The 19,739-nt window shown below is 45.0% G+C and overlaps 1 protein-coding gene across 1 annotated transcript; it reads left to right on the top strand.

Moving 5' to 3' along the window:
• The first annotated feature begins 1,667 nt into the window (after positions 1-1,667).
• Positions 1,668-15,524, top strand: IRF4 (interferon regulatory factor 4). The gene is made up of 8 exons (XM_064663056.1): positions 1,668-1,943; positions 2,453-2,639; positions 3,393-3,481; positions 4,044-4,185; positions 5,964-6,071; positions 7,368-7,721; positions 11,614-11,726; positions 13,689-15,524. The coding sequence occupies exons 1-8, from the start codon at positions 1,740-1,742 to the stop codon at positions 13,830-13,832; spliced, it is 1,341 nt and encodes a 446-aa protein (XP_064519126.1). The 5' UTR covers positions 1,668-1,739; the 3' UTR covers positions 13,833-15,524.
• Positions 15,525-19,739: the final 4,215 nt, after the last annotated feature.

Genomic DNA, 19,739 nt, shown 5'->3' with positions numbered 1-19,739 from the left:
CCCGGTGCCGCCGGCCCAGTCGCCGTGCGCCCCGTCTCAGCGGCCACCGCGGCAGCCGGCGGCCCCTGCCCGCTCCCAGTGCCGCGACAGAGGTAAGGGCGGCGGAGCTCCTCGGGCCCCCGAGTCCCCCCGCCCGCCGCAAGGGCACGGCGGACCCGCCGCGGGACCCGGCGGGACGGGGAGGGAGGTGGGGTGGGCGGTGCGGGCGCCTTGGCTTCACCCCGTCGGGGCTGCTCCTGTGGCACCTAGGCGAGCCCTTTGGCCTTTTTCTCCGAGTTGGTTTTTTTTTTTTTTTTAATTTTTATTCTATTTTACCCTAATTTAAAACAAAAAACTAATGCCCGCCGCTATGTGCTCCCGAGGTTAAGGCGCGCACCCGGTCCCCGGCCCAGCCGGTTCCCCCTGCCTTCGGGAGGGTCGCGGGAACGTGTGGGAGGGATTCGCTTCATGCTCAGTCAAAGAGGGAAAAATTACTTTTTTGGATTCTTCACACGGGCTCCGGCGGGCCCCGCGCGGGAGAGCCGCGGCCCCGGAGCCCCCCCCCCCCAGGCGCACCATGTGCAAGGGAGATGCGGTGGGACCGGGTTTGGTGTCCGGGGGGATGCTGCCCCTGCCGAGGGGTGTAAGGGATGTGGAGCGGAAATGCCCATCTGCCCACAGTGATGTGCACCTGTCTAGCAAGGGGCTCCGAAAGGCTCTTCGTGTGTTGAGTCAAAGATTCCTGGGTGAGGAATCCCTTTTTTAGATGTAATAGGCGGGGGAAGGGGGGGAGGACCCACAAAAATAAACTCTTGGGCATTCAAGCACTTTTTCAGATTGATGGGACAAACCTGATGCCAGGTCCCCATCACTGGTGTCCCGTCGTTAGCACCTTTCCAGCAGGTACCTGTCACTGCAGAGCCGCGCCGCTCCCTGTGCTTGTGTGCACCTCTCCGTCGTGGGCTGCAAGCTCCCACGTCACTGGGGACAGTGCCCTTATGCCAGGCTCCGTGGGTTGCCATCTTTCCAATTTTAGGTATATGTGATGTATAGATTTGAATGTTGCTATGTATGAGTGCTGGGAGCAGTTGGAGGGGTAGATATGTATAGGACATCATGTGTTCAACTGTGTCTTGCTTAAGGGAGCTTGTGAAAACTACTTTGATGTTATAGATAGATGCCGTATAAATCATAACTGCATGTGGAGCCCTCCAAATTGTGTGCATGTGTCTAATGTCACATATGTGCACTGTCATTTGCAAATAAATTTTTATGCATTTTTTTCCTCTTTTGGTCGAAAAGTAACCCCCCAGTTGAACTGTGATCAGGACAAGGGGTTTTGTGCCTTAAGTCACTTGCAATGAAAATTTCAAACTGATGTATATTCATGCAAAACAATGTCGGGACAGGGGGAAGTCTGTCAAAGTCTGCGGTGGGAGCAGTGCCTGGGGAGAGCTGTGGGGGGCTGTGCCCAGTTTCCTGAGGCTCTGTACCATGTTTCCCTGGCCCCCCAGGGCCCCCCTGCATGCTGTAGCTGCTGTTTGGTGTGGTATGTGTGGCATCAGGGACTAGGGACTGCTGGTGAGGACTTTGCACGGCACTTGACCTGTGTGATTTCCTCTCTTCCATCCTGCCCTTTTCTTCCCTCTTCACAGCCCCCTAGAGAGCTGGTGCTTGGACATCTTGGTGGGGCACCCCAAAAAGAGGTCAGCTTGGTGGGGCACCCCAAAAACTCCCACCCAACCTCTGACACAAGTGGCATGAACTTGGAGCCGGGAGAGTGCGGGATGAACTCAGTGAGCTGTGGCAACGGGAAACTCCGCCAGTGGCTGATCGACCAGATAGACAGTGGCAAGTACCCCGGGCTGGTGTGGGAGAACGATGAGAAGAGCATCTTCCGCATCCCCTGGAAGCATGCTGGCAAGCAGGACTACAACCGTGAGGAGGATGCTGCCCTCTTTAAGGTAAGGCTCAGCCTGGGGTTGGGACTGTGGAACATAGACAGGGCAAGAGGGATGCCTGGAGGCTCTGCGATGCCCCTCACCATCCTGTCCTTGCCACTCGCTTCTGTAGGCTGGTTCTGCTGATTGGCTGCTGCTGCCAGCTGCCTGGCTGGTGGCCCTGGCTGTGCCCTGGTGTCCCCTGTATTTGTGGGACAGACCCCCCTTTTGCGCTTCTCTGTGTGGAGTTAAGTGCTGGTGAGAGTGCAGCACATCTTTTTCCACATTCGTCTTGGATTGTTTTCTCCCCTTTCTTGCGCCTGCTAAACTGTTTTTCCTACCTTACCATGCTGGGTTTTTTTTAGGCTAAACCTATAGGGAGTAAATTCATGCACGTATAAGCACACACATATAGGCTGTTTCAAGCATTGTACTTTGTAGTTGATTTTCTTTTTTTTCTTTTCTTTTTTTTTCTTTCTTTCTTTTTTTTTTTTTCTTTTTCTTGCTCTTTTGATTATCTGAAATGTTTCCAGGCTTGGGCTCTTTTTAAAGGAAAGTTCAGAGAGGGCATTGATAAACCAGATCCCCCTACCTGGAAGACAAGATTAAGGTGTGCTTTGAACAAGAGCAACGACTTTGAAGAATTGGTGGAGAGAAGCCAGCTGGACATCTCAGATCCCTATAAAGTGTACAGAATAGTGCCAGAAGGAGCTAAAAAAGGTAAAGCATCTCAAATTCCCTGTGTAACAGAGTGTGAATATGTCTCATTGCAAGCATATGAGGACTGAAGTGTGCTTTTCTGGAATGGCCCTGCAGTCTTTTTAAGTCTTTTAAGGAGCCAAAATGAGGGCTCAAGTGCAGCTTGTTCTGATGACTTTAGAGTCTGCGTCTACAGGAGGACTGCTGGCATTTAAGTCAGAGCACTGAAAGGGAGCCCTTGCAAGAAGATGCAGACAGGCACCCTGCACATCACTGAAGGAATTGCTCTTTTAGCTGGAGCCTCCCTGCCAGTTCTGTGTAATGAGAGCCAAGCAGGCAGCTCAAGGGACAGGCAAAAAAAAAAAAATTGCATGTAGGATCTAGGTTCTGAATACAGGGAAGAATGTTTTGAGGCAGACAATCAGTAACTAGTGCAGGGAGAAGAGCTGGGAGAGAGGGATGCCCAGCCTGCAGCCTCCAGGGCAGAGGCAGGGGCACTGTCTGCTCTTCAGGAAGTCCTTGGTGCCAGGCAGGGCTTGTAGGATGCAAAGGTTTGGCATCATTGTGCACTAGGTATGGCTGGGCAGCACTGTTCCGTGGGGAACCCAATGGGACAGACTGCCTGCAAGAGGGCTCTGGGAAGCTGGTCCCAAAGGCATTTTGGTCCTTTGTTTGTTCAATGGCAGGTTGTATGGATTTGTCTTCAATGTGCTGATTTCAGGTTTCTTCAGATGTGGTTGACATAATTTATTTTCATCCCTCTGGTGAACATAGGTGCAAAGCAGATCAGTATGGAGGAGCAGCCATTAATGATGAACCATCCCTTTCCAATAACGTCTCCTTACACTGCACTACCATCCCAGGTATGGCATTAGTTAAGTGTTTTGCTTGGTGCTTCTGCATTGAGCAACGTAATTTCTGTGCTATGTGCTATGTCTGTCCTTGCTGGTGGGGATCTCTAGTTCTCTCTGTGAAGAAACTTTATTATGGAAACTGAGAAACTGAGAAGCAACTTTTCTAATGTCAGATGAGGCCACAGGGCAATTGATTTCCCTTGGTGTTGTTTATCCCGGAGTAATGGCTCTTTTCTGTTGGACGATAGATACTAGTGCACTGCCATTCTGTTGATGCCAGAATGTAAGCACCCAATGAAGCCTTGCTCTTTCAAGCAGACATTTACCAGCAGTGCTTTGACTGCCTTTTGTTATTCCACTCCGCTTATTATTTACACCAGTGGTGGGAAACTCATTTGAAAGCCTCATTGGTGGTGGTGGCGAAATGCCATTCGTGTAGCCTGGGCAAAGCTTAGACCTCCATGAGCTTTGGCAGAGAAAATCAAGGAGCTTAGATATGAAAGCTGATGCAAAGCACAGCATTAGTTTTGACAGCTGCCTACTAAAAAAAATATCTCATTAAATTGAATAGGTACCGAACTACATGGTACCCCATGAACGGAACTGGAGGGAGTTTGCCCCGGAGCAGCCGCATCCTGACATTCCCTACCAGTGCGCTAGCGTCCCTTTCCCAGCTCGCAGTCATCACTGGCAAGGGCCCGGCTGTGAAAATGGTAAGACACCCCTGTTTAGGATTGCTTGCTGAGGTTGGTCACCTAGAGGAACCTCAGTTTTCAGGTTTATTCCTTGTGGCTTTGATTGGAATTCACAGAAGCGGACAGAGAGGAGTGCTGAGTTCCCTTAAGAGAGGCACAGGTCCGTGGCAAGAGCCTTTGTCTGGGCTCTTGCATTTCCTGCCATCCTATGTGTAATGTGTGGGCTACACAGTCCTCTGAATTGCTAGAAATCAGCCCCCAAAGTCCTCAGCTGTCTTAAAAGCCTTGAGCAATAAAGAAGGCAACCAACTCCCACAGAAGATCCCAAATGGGAACATATGTTCTTTAGCTTTTCTTTCTGATTTCGGACTTTTTGAGGCACACGTCACTGAGGTTTTCCCTCCAGCCTTGTTGGTTAGACTGGCATTATTCTACTGAGAAGAAAGCTGGAATTATTACTTTATTTTAGTGCTGCAGCAGTGGGACAACTTGTCATAGATTGAGACTCTCTTGGGGCTGGCACAGCAGAAGCAGAATAAAGGAGAGTTCCCTTCCCTGAAGATCTCACAGTACCAGAGCCTAACATAATCATGGCTTTTCAAGCTCTGCATCCTTAGGAAAAAGCCTGAATTGTGAAAATTGGCAATGCTGAAGCCTGCAGGGAATAAAACATAACAGAAAGTAAACCATGTGCTGTAGACCCCTCTAGGATAACTCACCTGAGAATGCAGGCATTTGCTTTGTGAGGAGAAGCAGCTGGTTCAGAAGGGCAGGAAAGGATGGAAAGCAAAAAAGGACTTCTTAGAGTAGGTGCTACTTTTTCAGAGGACAGCTCTCTAGAGGTTTTGGTGCAGAGAAAATTTTAGATCTGTTAAAAAGTAAATTCTCAGTGCACTGCAACTTTTGCTGGCAGTATATTGGAATTATTAGGCAGAATCCTTTGCTTTTAGTTGAGCTATTTGCTAATAAAGAAATCAGTGTAGCAAGCATAATGAAGTACATCCTGCCCTGAAGTACATCCTCTGCAGCGGTTAAACATGTTTGGATGCTTTGCTGAATTTGGAGGCAGTTGGTAGTGGCTGGTATTGGGTTTCTCATTGGGCTCTAAAACACATTAGGAGATGTGGGTGTTTCTTATCCACATCGCTTCAGCTCCTGATGGTGCTGGGTTCTGCCACTGGGAAAGGTAGCGGGCACTTGTCTGCAATTCACTTGCATCATCCTCCAGAGACTTTTATTGACATAATGAAACAAGGAAAAACATCACTTGCCCATGTTATAATGCACTTACAGAAAGGCATCTATTGGAACATCTGATGGGAGTCCTGGTAATAAAACCCCAATAATCTTCTGCTGCACATTTTTCTTTATCTACATTTAAACAGTGTTAATCCCAGCTTTATTGTTATATGTATCCCTAGTAAAATTCCTTATACAAAATGGATTGTTTTGTACAGGTGACTTTTAAGAGCACTGTAGTCTAGTTAACAATATAAATTATTTCTCTAATAGAATAACATGTTAGGTAAGGAAAAGGACTAGAGGTAATGCTGAAATGCTAAGGGAATATTTCATGCAGACCCAAATACAAACACAGTCCAAGTAACATCTGGAGTGATTGGTAGAGTTGGCATACCTGGAAAAATTGGGAAATAGGACCTTTTTCAGAAGAAGGGGAAGGAGAGAGAGTTCCTGTTGGGGCCCAGAAAAACTCACTTTTCCATTGCTGTGATCTCTGCCCTAGCTTTTCTTTCCGGATTTAGGCCGCTGTCACTGACTTTTGTTTGTGAAAACAGGTTGTCAGGTGACAGGAACCTTTTATGCTTGTGCTCCTCCTGAGTCCCAGACTCCTGGCATCCCGATTGAGCCAAGCATAAGGTCTGGTGAAGCCCTCGCCCTGTCAGGTAAGGTCTGTAACCCCCAGGCTTCCTGGGGAACTTGACAAGCGACTTTCAGCTTGACTTGTCTAGGAACCATCTCTCCTTTCTGATGAAAGGAAAAAAGAAGGGGAAAAAAAAAAAAAAGAAACTTCTTTAATCGATGAATTTGGTATATGGTGATAAGCCTCTGTTTTCCAGGGTGCTTAAGCACCTCTAGCCCCAGCTCCAAGGGGTGGAGGTTGTTCAAATTAATGGAAGCACTTCACTGGCTCACAATATTAATGGTGGGTTGCTTTGGTGAGACACCAAATCAGGCCTTCCCAGGGGCGTTTGAAAATTTTGGGGCTTAAGGCTCAGTTTTTCATCTGAGAGGAGCCCCCACAAAAATTGGTGTTACAAAAATGGGTGCTTGATTGTGCTCCTGCTGTTGCCATCTGGCTTTGTTCTGCTTCATTATTGCAGGTGGAAAAAAAAGATATTCAGGAAATAAAAGGGAAGTAATTTCAGCCAGATTTGCAGATGTCCAGATGCTGGGGAACTGGGATAATAACTCTGGGAAAAAGGTGTGGGAATAATGGATAAACCTGTAATGTGGCGCTTGGCAGGTTTCTTGAGCAGGATTGTTCACCTGAATGTATATATATATATATGTGTGTGTTTGTGTGTATATATAAAATACATTGTACACACACACATGTGTATATGTATATATATATATATATATATATATATATTCAGTGCTATGTGAATTCTTAGGAGTCAACCAAGTTGACCAAATGGCCATTTGAAAGTAAGGCTGGAGATTTTGGGTACAGCCCTGCTGGAGCTGGAGCCAGCAGTCTCTTCAGGCAGCTGAGTGCAAGTTTGCAGGTCCCCTGTGCAGAAGCCTCTTTTATGCAAAATCTGGGAGGAAATATAGCTACTTCCTTATTAAATCTGAGGAAGTGTACTGAGCTGGTGGGTTTAATTGTGAACTTGGAAAATGTGACAAACATCAACTTTTTGTGTGCAGATTTTTCCTTTTAAATGGAAATGTGAAGTTTGTGGGATTTTAGTTCCTACCAAATTCCCACATGTCAGTAGCCCTTTTAATACAATGAGAGACCATTAATGCTATCATGCACAACAAGTTTCAGTATTTATATTCTTTATATTTTTTTTTTGTTAATGTGAACTTCTGAGTGGTGCTGACCACCAGGCTCAGAAATCTCATGCAAACTTGTCTCTGGGCTTTAGTACAGATCTGAAGCATAAAACATCCATCCTAATGTACCTCAGTAATTCTCGTTTGTTTGTTTGTTTGTTTGTTTTTCCTTGTAGACTGCCGACTCCACATCTGCTTATATTACCGTGAAATACTGGTAAAGGAGGTGACAACTTCTAGTCCTGAAGGTTGTAGGATATCCCATGGCCAAAGTTATGAGGTCAGCAGCCTGGACCAAGTTATCTTCCCTTATCCAGAGGATAATGGCCAGAGGAAGAACATAGAAAAACTACTGAACCACCTGGAACGAGGAGTAATACTGTGGATGGCACCTGATGGCCTCTACGCTAAGAGACTTTGCCAAAGCAGGATCTACTGGGATGGGCCTCTGGCACTCTGCAGTGACCGACCCAACAAGCTGGAGCGGGACCAAACATGCAAACTCTTTGATACTCAGCAGTTTTTAGCAGGTAATTCCCACTATGGCTTTGATATTGTTTCTGGAGATGTCACCTGGTCGCTGTTCACATCAGCTTTACAGGAGTGCTCTTTTCATGCTACCTTATGAATTACCCCTTAATTCTTCTGGGCAAGTGCAGTCAAGGGGTGGTTGAATTCTGAATAGTCTTGTTAATTTCTGCACTGTGTGCACATTCAATGCCCCTGAACAGACCAGCAGGAGTGAACTGATGCTCAGCTGGTGACACCCAATTCCCACATTTCTATAAGAAGCATAAGGAGGAACCTAACAAAATAGTCTTTCCTTAGATTGAGTGACATAGCCAAGTGGATCCTGATCTTGGATCTGCTAGTCTAAGTCCTGGATGGGTCTGTAATCTGCACTTGCACTGCTCTCAACTTGACTCAGAGCAAGGTCTTGCTCAGGGCATACAAATTTCAGTAGAAAGCCTTCTTTTCAGTCTGTGCCAGTGTTTAAAAGATATCTTGGAGGTAAAAAGGATTTCAGAAGCTCTGAAATTTTGGGATTACCTAATATGCTGAGCAAGGAGATGCATTACTTTCCCAGAGCTCTGTGGAAATGTCTGGTTTTGAACAGGGCAGTACAGAGGGGGAAAGGGTATGCTTTAGGACAGTGCCTTTTCCTTCCAGTCCACAAAGGGAAGGGGCAAAGCCTCAACTCTGCTTCCCAGCACACCTGAGCAGTTAGAGAGGAGAGCTGTCCACCCAGAGAAACTGGTGGGAGATGGTAATTGTCCCAGAGGACAGCTTAGGCAGTAGGAATACACGCTGGCCCTTTTTTGACATTTCTGGCATCACTTAGAGGTGAATTGTGTGCCCATGATTTGGTGTGTTTCCTTACTAGAACAGAGCATCAGCACCGGCATGACACTCTAAGGGGAATAATGCCTTGCAAAATTAAAAAAAAACCAACACAACAAACTAAACCTAAACCAGCAACTTTAGCATACTTTATATTCCAGAGTTGATGGTCCTAGAAAAACCATCAAGAGAAAATGCATTTAAAGAGAGAAATCTTATATGAATGTGAGAATTGACAGTTAGAAAGGGGAATTTGAGGTCAGGGTATTGGCTTGGGCTTCAATCACATGCTAATTTAAAGATGTATAATTCTGCCCCGGTGATGGTTTTGGAAATCCCTTTCCCTTTTCTTCAGGTGGTTTTTTAGATGTACTCTGGGTTCTTCCAAACGGTTGACAGGACATCTCTTTTTAGACACCTAACCCCAGAGAGAAGCTCAAACAATAGTTATTTTTCACCCCTCCTAAATTACTTATGCACCAGTGCCTGTGCAAACCCAAGCGTGTGGTTGAAGTTACAGTCTGTGGTGTGTGCAAAGTGAGTTTTTGCATGTGATGATGCTCGGATGGGTTTGTAAGTGACTTGCCATGGGTGTATCACATCTGCATGTTAATTGAATGTGCTGAGGTCCCAGACTGCAAGCAAGCTTAGGGATTCCCCCACCTTAGGAAACTGGATTTCCCTTGAGAAGAGAGGCAGGAGATCTCTGCCAGAAGAGAGAATCTTGAACAGCAGAGGAAGGGACAAATGCAGAACTGCTATGGACTGCAGCTGCTAGGAAACCACTGAGGAGCTGGACCCTGTGATGCAAGCTGCACTGGAGCTGAGTTGAGAAGCCTCTACTGCTGAGAAAGCTAAAATGACAATAAATGAGAAACCAAGGGAATGGTCTCTGGGGAGAGAGATAAATGCATCATAAATGCAGAAATTGGGCTGCTTAGAGAGTAGGAGGACAGAGGAAGAGAACTTGGAGTGTGAGGGTGGCAGCCAGAGAAGGGTTGGCTTGGCAGAAGGAGAGGCGGATGGAGCTGGAATATCAGGAGATGGGAAAGGTTTGGGGAGTCACATGGGGAGCCCTTTGGTGTTGGAGGATGCACTTGGGCCTGGAAAGGGAGACAGAGTGAGTGGAGAATTTTAGAGAAGTGTGGGGATGACCTCGAGCCATGATTATCCTGGTGGTGGGAAAGAAAGGGCTTTCTTCTCCAGGTCCATGCTGTGGTCACTCCCACAGGTATTCAGGACTTGGAGAGTTGCTGAGGCCAAGTAAAACAGGAAAGAGGAAGGTGAAAGAAATTCCCTATTAGCAGTGTGGTTGGACTGGCCTTGGGTGGATCTTCTTTCTCTGTCCTCTGGCAGCACAGAGGGAAGCAGGGTCCCAGGGAAAATAGCTCTTCTCTCTTGGCATACCCCTAGAAAGTTCATAGCACTTTTCAGGAATTCTGGGGAGACTTTGGGGAAAACTGTGCTTTATTCCATGTTTCAAGTGAGCTGCCCATTGTTTTACTCGTATAACTGACCCTACTAATAACACCAGTAGTCCAAGCCAGGGTTGGGGTGCTATTATGGTAGCCACTGAATTCACACCCTTGTCCTGAAAAGCTCACAGTTAGAGTAGAAATGGCAGGGGTGTATTTTGGGAAAAGATGCATTTGTCATGTTAAGTTCAAAGACTCTCCCTTTCCTCTGTAGCAGGGAGAGTGCTGCTTTATAATACATTGGGTTTAATATTAATTTCAACTTTTCCCATAAAGCATGATGAGGGTTATAAATTAAAACGAAATCTTTACCAGTCAGCTATCTAGAAGTACAGCACTTAACACAGAGTTCAGCAAGGATATTGCTTTAGATGGAATTTTCTCTTCAGTGGATGGAAATGCAGCGTCTAAAACACAATGTTTGGTCCACAACATTGGTGATTTTCTTCTGAGCGCAAGTACCTTATAAAGGCCTCCCCCACTGTCTTTCATAGGGGACACTGACTATTGGAATAATAATATAATTTGACCATTTCACTTTGCACAAGGTTATGAGTTAGTGAAGAGAGTGCAGGAGCACAGAAGACACAGGCTCTTTTGCTGGCTCGGTACATGGCTTAAATACAGTTGTTACCTTTTGTTACCTCCGTGTCCTCCAGTAGACACAGTGGTGGCAGTGGCTCCATGACTGTCTAGCTGTGCCTGAATTTCATGCCTGGCAGTACTTTGAGTCTCTGGCTCTCCTAAGCCATTGGTTTCAGTCCTGCTGTTGGTTCCCAGCTACTGCTCCAGGGGTTCTGCTGTTGAGGTCCAATAGAAGTACTAACTGGAAGGTTTGTGCATATGAAATTAATTGTGAGACAAAACAAACAGAAGAATTACCGTGTTGTAACTAGCTCCTCCTGATCTGTGGGAAAGTCTCCAAAATCAGTCTTCTTTTTACTTCTTGTTGTTTTCCTGACCTCTCTCGTCCTCCCCTGAAGTTACTTTATCTTTTCCCATTGTGTTCCAAGGGTCATTCACAAAGCCTGTCTTACCAGCTTATATTGGTTTAGGCTGGAATAGAGTTAATTTTCTTCATAGAGGTCCATGCGGTGTTATGGGTTGGATTTGTGACCAAAACAGTGCTGATAGCACAGGGATGTTGTAGCTAGTGTTGAACAGCGCAAGTGCAATGTCAAGGTTTTCTCTATTTCTCACTCTGCCCTCACAGCACGCAGTCTGGGGTGGACAAGAGTCTGGGAAGGGTCACAGCCGGGATAGCTGACCCAAGTTGAAGGATATTCAATACCATATGACCTTGTTTTCTGCAGTAAAACAGGGCATGGGGGAACTTGCCAGAGGTTGTTGCTTGGGGAATGGCTGAGCATCGGTCTGCTGGTTGTGAGCAACTGCTTTTTCCATCACCTATTTTTCTTTGTTTTGTCTTTTTTTTCTTATTCTTCTTTTTACCCATTAAACTGTCTTTATCTCAAGGCACAATTTTTTTTACTTTTGCCATTCTGTTTTTCTCCCCCATGCCTGAGGCAGGAGTGAACGAGCAGCTGAATGGTGCTTGCCTGCCAGCCATGATTATTCCACAACACAGTACTTTCTCTCTTTCCAGAGCTACAAGCCTTTGCTCACCATGGACGTCCACTGCCGAGATACCAGGTCACTCTTTGCTTTGGGGAGGAATTTCCAGATCCACAGAGGCAGAGGAAACTAATTACAGCCCATGTAAGTAGGATTTCTGCCTTACCTAAAAGAAACATACTTCTTCAAGGATATGATTCTGCCAGTCAGGCTTTTGAACCTCATGTATGTTTTGAGGGAGGTAATAAATTCTTGAAAATCTGGCACCATCCACAGCAAGGTTTAATCCCCAGATCTGCCAAGGACTGACCAGTAGCCCTCAGTAGGGCAGAGCACCTCATTTTCCCTCTCTGTAGAGTGTGTCATTTGTGATCTGTTGCAAATCCCATCAATACCTAAAGCTGAAATGCACCCTGGAACTGATGGGCTGTGTTGTTATCACCAGGCCAGTTGCGCAGCTTGGTGCACTGCCTGGCCAGTGCAGGACGTGGTGCTTTTTCATCCACTGCACCTGAAGGTGCTCCAGAATCCCAGCCTGCATCTCAGGGACCTCAGCCCTTAATGAGATGCAGCCTGTGCAGCTTCAAGGTTCAGGTAGCTGGCAAGCTCATGGGCTGACTGACCACAGTTCACACACACTCAAAGCTAGTGTTTCGGGATGCTCTCTGAGAGAGGGTGATGACGGAGACTGAGACCAGGTACTTTCTGAATTGGCTGTATCGGCCCATAAAACCACAAGAGAGGTGATAATGCACACAGTAGTGGCAAGGCTTAGCTTATTGCATCCTTGGGGAGAAAACCAGTGTCTCTCTTAATTTTTTCAAAAGCCTCTTCAGTAGCAGCAGAAGGGGGACAATGTAGTAGCCCCTTCAATAGTCAGACTTTTATCATAAGCTGTGGCCTTCTCTTAGCTGCATGGCTTTCATGGTGCCACACTGCTGCCTAGCAGTTCTCTGGGGTGGAAGTTGGGAAGCTCACAAATTCCATCCTGACCTGTGCAATGGCTGGTTAGAGATAGCTGCTCGTCCCTGATTCTCCCTAAACTCTTTTCCATTCCTATTGGCGTTCCAGCTTTCCACCCCTCCTTCCTCTCACCAGCCCTCTTAGCCATGTCCTGTCCTGGCATCTTCTCTATGAGCCTCTATCTCCTGCTCTTTATAGAGCTTTGCTTCCTCCTTACCAATTGCTCAGCCTGCTCAACCTCTTAGACTGTCCTGGCCTGTGGGCTCATGGGGCTCCACCATCCCACCAAACATGTCATGGGAGCTGTCTAGTTCACCTGCCCTGCTGACTTTCCATCCCCCCTATGGCATAGTTTTCCTTCCAAATGGTGCCCATTCTTAATGTGGAAGGACTGGCTGACCAGCAGAAGAGGGTTGTGGAGAAGTGTCATCCAGCCTGTCTGCCCCCTGAGAGTAAGGAGAGCTTCAGGTATTAGTTCTCTGTGTACAGCTTAAGTATTTGCAGTCAGAGCCCAAAGCCCTGAGGGGGAATGGTGATTTCTGAAGAGACACAAGTGAAGGCAGTGTTAAATCATACAAATCCCATTTGATGGTTGAGCAGATTCCTCATCAGAGCTTGAATGAAGAGAAACAAGAGAAATCTTGGTGTTAGGTTGAAGTCTAATTTCAAACAGTCATTTGGCCATGTATCTCAGGCTACCTGAGGGCTCCAGCGTTTCAAGTTAAGTCCTCAAAGTACTTTCCAATGCAGACAAGACTTTTGACATATTGCATATGTATTTAAACACCTCGAGGGGCCATGGACATGTGTGTCTTGTGGGCACCACTCACACCCTGGGGCTGGCTAAGGGACTGCAATTTTTTATGCATCATCTGTGTCACTGGTACATGCCCATCTAAATGAAGGCTGTGGAGGTAAGGAAGTGTGTGCAGGTAGTAAGGCACTCGGCAGCAGAGCTGGGCTAGGCTAGGCAAGACCTATCTTAAAACAGAGATTAGTGAGACCACTGAAATAGTTTTCCCATTCTGGTAAGCAGAACTGTTTTGTCCCGCCTTGTTTTCACCTTAAAACCACCGTAAATAATCAAGATGAGGAGCATGAGGTTTTGTCACATGTCTGATTAACATTTTGTCTGTTCTTAAGGTTGAACCAATGTTTGCCAGGCAGCTGTATTACTTTGCTCAACAAAACAGTGGACATCTGCTGAGAGGCTATGATTTACCAGAACTTGTGACTAGTCCAGAGGATTATCACAGATCTATTCGCCATTCCTCTATTCAAGAATAAGATCCTCAGAAAGAGTGTCTTTAAAGGCACTGTAAAGATTGTGCAGAGTGGAGGAGCAGATCTGGGTCACGATTTGGAGATCCACATCACAGCTGGATATGTTCAGGGGTTCAGTGATAGGAAAGTGAACTAGGACAACTATATTGTACAATAAAAATGACGTGTCTTCGACATTTGGATGCTATGTCTCACATAGAGTTCCACTGTTGCTGAGAATAATTCAAAACTGACAAAATGATTGCTGTTTACGTTTGCTTAATGTTTTTCTTGGATTTTGTGGATTGATACTTACCGAAGACTTCAATCCAGAGTTTACACTGTTACCTTTGCAGGGCTATTTATTTTGGATTACTGATCTCAGGGAAAGTACGTAAATTTGTGGTGTTCCCAATTTGAAACTGTAGCTACTGTAGATGGGTAGTAAATGTAGATGTTTATTGAGAATAGCTAATACATGTTAGTGGTTATAAATTTAGATTCGTAAGTGTGATGCCTATATTCTTGTATAGAATATTTCAGTGTATTTTTTGAAAACAATGCAATTCTTCAGAGACATATTTTTTTAATGCCTGACTGACATTTGTCCTGACAATTAATTTTTTTGTTGCCATTGTTTTTCTTGGATTGGCCTCCATGATAACAATTTCTGAGGTGATGCATTTATGGTACTGTGTTAAGAAAAGTGACCGTTCAACTCATATTACCTGTGAATTTAGTGGATTAACCACTTAAATTCTAGAGTCCCAAAGAGCAGGTTTAAGAATAAATTACATTTTTCTTATAATTGAAAGCTACTATGCATTATACATATGTATATTTATGTATGTATGCATTAGAATGAAGTTGGCAGACCTTGCAAATAGCACAGAAATGGTCCAGCTACCCCTTTTTTGATGTCACAATGCATGAGCCAGGTTAAAATAACCACTGCCTCTGACTTACACAGAGCCACCTCTACTCTTTGTGTGCACTTGCAGCTTTTTTCCAGTGGTACTGAAATGACTGTGAAGGGAGAGCTCAAGGAGAGCAGCATTTGGCCTCCTCTATTAAGACAGTCAAGGAAACACTTACTTCAGCATTTGTAGAATTTGATGCAATTTTCAATCTTTAGTGATAGGATGCCATTATAAAGACAAAGAGAAGAGATCTGTTGGGTATGTGTGTCAATGACATTTCCTCATTGGCGAGCAGACCGTGTAATCTTTGCAGCTTTAAATCCAGAACGTGATCCCCTTATGCTTAACAGACACACTTCACTTGACTTCCTAAATGAGGAAGAAAAAATGGTACTTGATCTGGCAGCAGACTTGTGTTCTAGGGACATTGAATTTATACATCTTAAAGATGCATACTCTTCTGGGATATATTATCCCCCTCCTTCTCCGCAGTGCCAAGCAGAATCAACAGATCATTTCAACTTTGTTACTTGAAGGGTTTTTCCCTGGCTTAAGGATTTCCACAGGGGAGACCTCTTTATTAGACATCAAAAGCAGTGCTCTAGGAGACCTTCAGAGCTTCGCATATGCTTTTGTCCTGTGCATACATTTTACAGAAAGGGCCTTTTGTGTTCAAATTTAACTGGTACAATACAAATATTTGATGTGTTTTTTTCAATTTTTTTCTAGTGGTCATTGCTTCATATGCTCATTGCTTCAGCTCATGTCTTAGAATAAAGTTCTATTTCCCTACCAACTCGATTCGTATGTGTTGTTTTCAGTAGTGGGACAGATATAACGTGCGTGGTTCTGCACTATGAACCTGGGCAGCGCTGCTGGCTGTCTATGGGGAACTCTGTTCTAAGCCAAAAGTGCAGAGAAAGGTCAAAAGGTAAGTATTTTTGCTTACAGAAATGTCTGCGATATTAGCCACAGGTAGTAGAAAAGGGGAAAATAGGTAGGTTGCCCTTCGGCTGTTGGTCTCTAGGCCCATGGACAATGCAGCAGAGCCCTCTAGCCAGGGATCTGGTGCTGCCACGTACCTGAATGTTCTGCCCCTGCCCCTCCAGGACCTCTGGGGCTGGGGACCAAACTGGTGCCCCCCTGCCCAGCCCAGCATGTGGGGACCTCTGACTGCCATTTGCTGGGCTGGCAGCTGGAGGTGGTTGTTGCTGGTTGCTATAATTTCCGGAGTACTTTCAAGTGAGTAAAGGTAGGAAAGGGTGAAAAGGAGGATGATAGAGTGAACTAAAATGGTAAAGTTTTGAACAGGAGTGAATTCACCAGGAAGCCCCTCTTTACTGGAAATCAGTGTCCTGAGAGGGGTCCTTGGGTGCAGGAACTTACAGAGCAAGCAAGGTGTGAAATACAGTTACGAGATTTGTGAAGTGTGTGAAAATGGAGGGTGGGGGGCATTTTCTCTTTTTGTGGGGGGCATTTTCTCTTTTTGTGGAAACCCCTATTGACTATCAAGGCACATTATTATTTTTTGCTTTGGAATGAGCTTTTAACTATTTTCCTTGAAGTAGCATAATTTTAAGCCAGTAGCTGTGAAGAGGGAAGGAGAAGAGCACCATCTAAGTTCTGGCCAAACACAACTTGCATAGTTTGAACGCAGAGAGATGCAGGTGAAAGGCTTATTTTAACTGAGCAAAGAGATTGAGATATTTCTCTTGGAGGGATGGTGCCGAGGGAAGAGTGGAAGGAAAATCAAGCTGTTGATTTGTACCATAAATTATTTTGCACATGGGGACTTTAAAGCTGCATTTACTTTTGTCACCATTTCTTGCTGTTCAAAATAACTACAGATACCTAAAGTGGGGAGGAAAGAAAAAGCAAACAAGAAGAAAACCTGGAAACATTTTCTCTGTTTAGTATCTTTTTTACAGTCACTATGTGAAAGCATTTGAAGTACTTCCTACCTCTGTTAAATTCTGTTTATAGTTTCTGAGGTCTACTTCCTTCCTGTTATGATTTCGGTGGCATTGTAAATGACATGTTTTACTCCTGTCAACACCAAAGGCATAACAGTTTGGGGTTTTTTTTCAAACGATATTTTTGTCAGTATTGGTTTTTCTGATTTTAATACAGCCACAGTTACAACTGTTTGTTGAAAGGGTTTTTTATATGCCAGAGAAGCACCTATATTCAAAATTTGGTTCTGCTGAGTAGTTCTTCCTACTACTGTAGACTGTATTAGCCTTGTGGGTTAATCAGAAACAAGGAGTTATATTTTAAGCTGAAATACAACGTAATGGGGTTTGTGGAAAAAACACAGGATTCACGTGAAAAACCCTGTGGCCTTTTAGACAGGCATATGCACGGTGTTTACATCAGCATTTGTCAGCACCATGGAGGCGGGGAAACACCACCTTCAGCAGAGGGCTTTCAGGAAAAAGTAAAGCATTTTCTCTTGCAAACTCTTAGATCACTGTCTGTGTATACTTGTACAGAAGGGGTAAGGGGGAGGGGAGGGCAGAGAGAAAGAGAAAGAGTACTCACCAGTAAAGCCCAGTAGTTTGAAAACATATCTCTTTTCCCAGGCTAAACTGTATCTCAAATTCAGATGAACCTGGATGGCAAGATGTTAAAGATTGCCACAGTGGTTTTTATCTGAACTCTGATCTGACTAGTAGGAGGCTAAGAGTTATTTATTTGTAATTGAGTGCTTGTGAGTTTGGTCTGCTCTGAAGAGAAGTTGACAGGTCCCTGTGACTCAGGATAGGTAGGAGGTAGCTGGTGTGTAGCTCATTCAAGCACTTAACTTTCCAGTGTGTAGTCAGGTAAGAACATACTGTTTGCATCTCAACAGAGTGGTTACATCCACTGCAACCCACAACCACTGCTGAGCTCTAGGAACTAACTGACCAAATGTGTGCAGAATGCTCAGTGCCTTGACCGTGCTGAAATGACAGTCAAGGACGAGCTAACTTAGGTGTCTCAGAATAAGGCTCTCTGAACTATAGACATTGAATAAGTTATGAACATGCTGATTGGATGGGTTGTCATTGCCCTTTTGGCAGTCGGCAAGAGGAAAAAGCATTTGCCTGTGCTCAAGTGGAAACTGAGAAAGAGGCCAAACGCCTTGGTTCTGTGCTTGGATTTGTTTTTCCAGTTGGCACTGGCAAACTGACTGGAAAGCTGATGTCTGAGTGGCTCTGCATAGGGTGATGTTCCACAAAAAGCCAATTGTCAAGAATGGGTAGAGCCTAGTCCAGGTTTTCAGCTCTTAGACAGGAGTAGCTTCATGCCCTGGTAAACAATGGCAATGAAACACAGGACTTCATTTTGCAAATGCATTTTTATTGTTTCCACACAGCATGGCTGCCATGCATGTCTCTGCAGGCAGCTGGCAGCCTCTGCCACTCCAGTTTATGGTACTGCCAGCTGAGGCCAAACCTGGGACTGTGTGCTGGGCACTTCTCTCAAATCAGTCTCCCAGGCTTCAGCTATCATTTCCTGCTCCCCTCAAAAGACAGATCATGAATTATGAAAAAAAAATATTGTCTTTTAAGCTAAGAGAACAGACAGATTCAGGTGACTTCATAAACTACAGCTAATGTGTGCTCTCCATATACCTGGGAAGTGTTTTTATCTTTGACCCTTGGGCTCACTCTGTTTTGGTTTGAAGACCAGCTTCTGAATTCTTGCTCTAGAAATGTCTGAAATCCAAAAACTTACAGACTCTGGTTGTCTTGTCTGCTCATCTCAGCTTTTAATCCCTTTCCTGGCCAAGCAGAAATGATGTCTGTGTAGTATTAACAAAACTACCAGACAAAGTTCGGTGAATGTCCACATGAACTTGGTGAGGTTAGAGCAGATACTTGCATCTTCCCTGAAATATGCTTTCCAAGCTCTTTCAGCTATATCAGTGCTAGTGCAATGTGTACATCACCATGTGCATGAAGCATATTTCATTGCATCCTCATCATGTTGTTCATCTTTCTCCTTCTAACTTTCTTTGTAAAGAGCCGATGCTTAAATCTGGATCACGCAGCTAGAGGAAAGCCCTGATTTCTTTAGTTCTGCAAGATCCAGGTTCTCTCTCGCAGCTGGGGATGGCCAGCACATCACAGGCGGTCGTCAGACACTTTCAGGTTCAAGCACTTCTGCTGTTTGTCTTCAAAATACATTAGCCTGTCTCTGTTCATGGGTAAGTCCTACTCATATATCAGGGACTGTTTATCTCATATAATCTTATGTCTTCTCCTCCTGAGATAATATAAGCACTGACCTTGGCACATGGCCATGAAGAAATTTCCTTTTTTCCTGGTGGTTACACCTACCTAGTAATGTGCATTGCTAAATACCTTGTTGTTGGTCTAGCCACCTTTTGGCTCTCTCTTGGGTCCTCTCTCAGTTTTCCTCTACACTGACCACAAGATCTAAAGGCAGATAGTGCCTCTTACTATTTACACAGTGTCAAGCATGATGGGGCATGACCTTCGAAGGTCAGCCTCTAGACAACACCACAATTCCTATAATTGTGAGTAGGATGTCCTTGCGTCTTGCCAGTTGTGATTCTCACCCTCAAAACCATGAACTGCCCAGCAAAATATAATCATGGCAATCATTTATGCTAGGCTTTCCCATAGGAAGCTGGTGTGCAGCTTCTCTCAGTCTGAGCCACCACATACTTTTTCTCAAAGAGGTGATTAAATCAATTGTTTCTCACACTCCTGTCACAGCCATTCATAATTCTCTCATAAAAACAAAGGCTGAGGATTTCCAATTTCTAGCACAGAGCATCTAACCTCATATAAAATTGCTTTTTGAGCTAGATGTCCTACTTTTTTCCTTTCAAACTTCTGGGTTTCATGACTTTTATATCCTCGGAAACTGAAGTTATGGGTCAGGTCTTGTTTCATCTCCAATAGCTCATTTTCATTTCCTTTTTTCACGCATGATCAAGAGGTTTAGCCCTCTTCATGACTGTCCCCTCCCACACTAAAAACCCATGCAAGGAGTAGTG

Source organism: Pseudopipra pipra, chromosome 1 (assembly GCF_036250125.1).
Source record: "Pseudopipra pipra isolate bDixPip1 chromosome 1, bDixPip1.hap1, whole genome shotgun sequence".
NCBI lineage: Eukaryota > Metazoa > Chordata > Aves > Passeriformes > Pipridae > Pseudopipra > Pseudopipra pipra.
The sequence above is the reverse complement of the archived record's forward strand: the minus strand, read 5'-3'. Positions and strand labels throughout refer to the sequence as shown.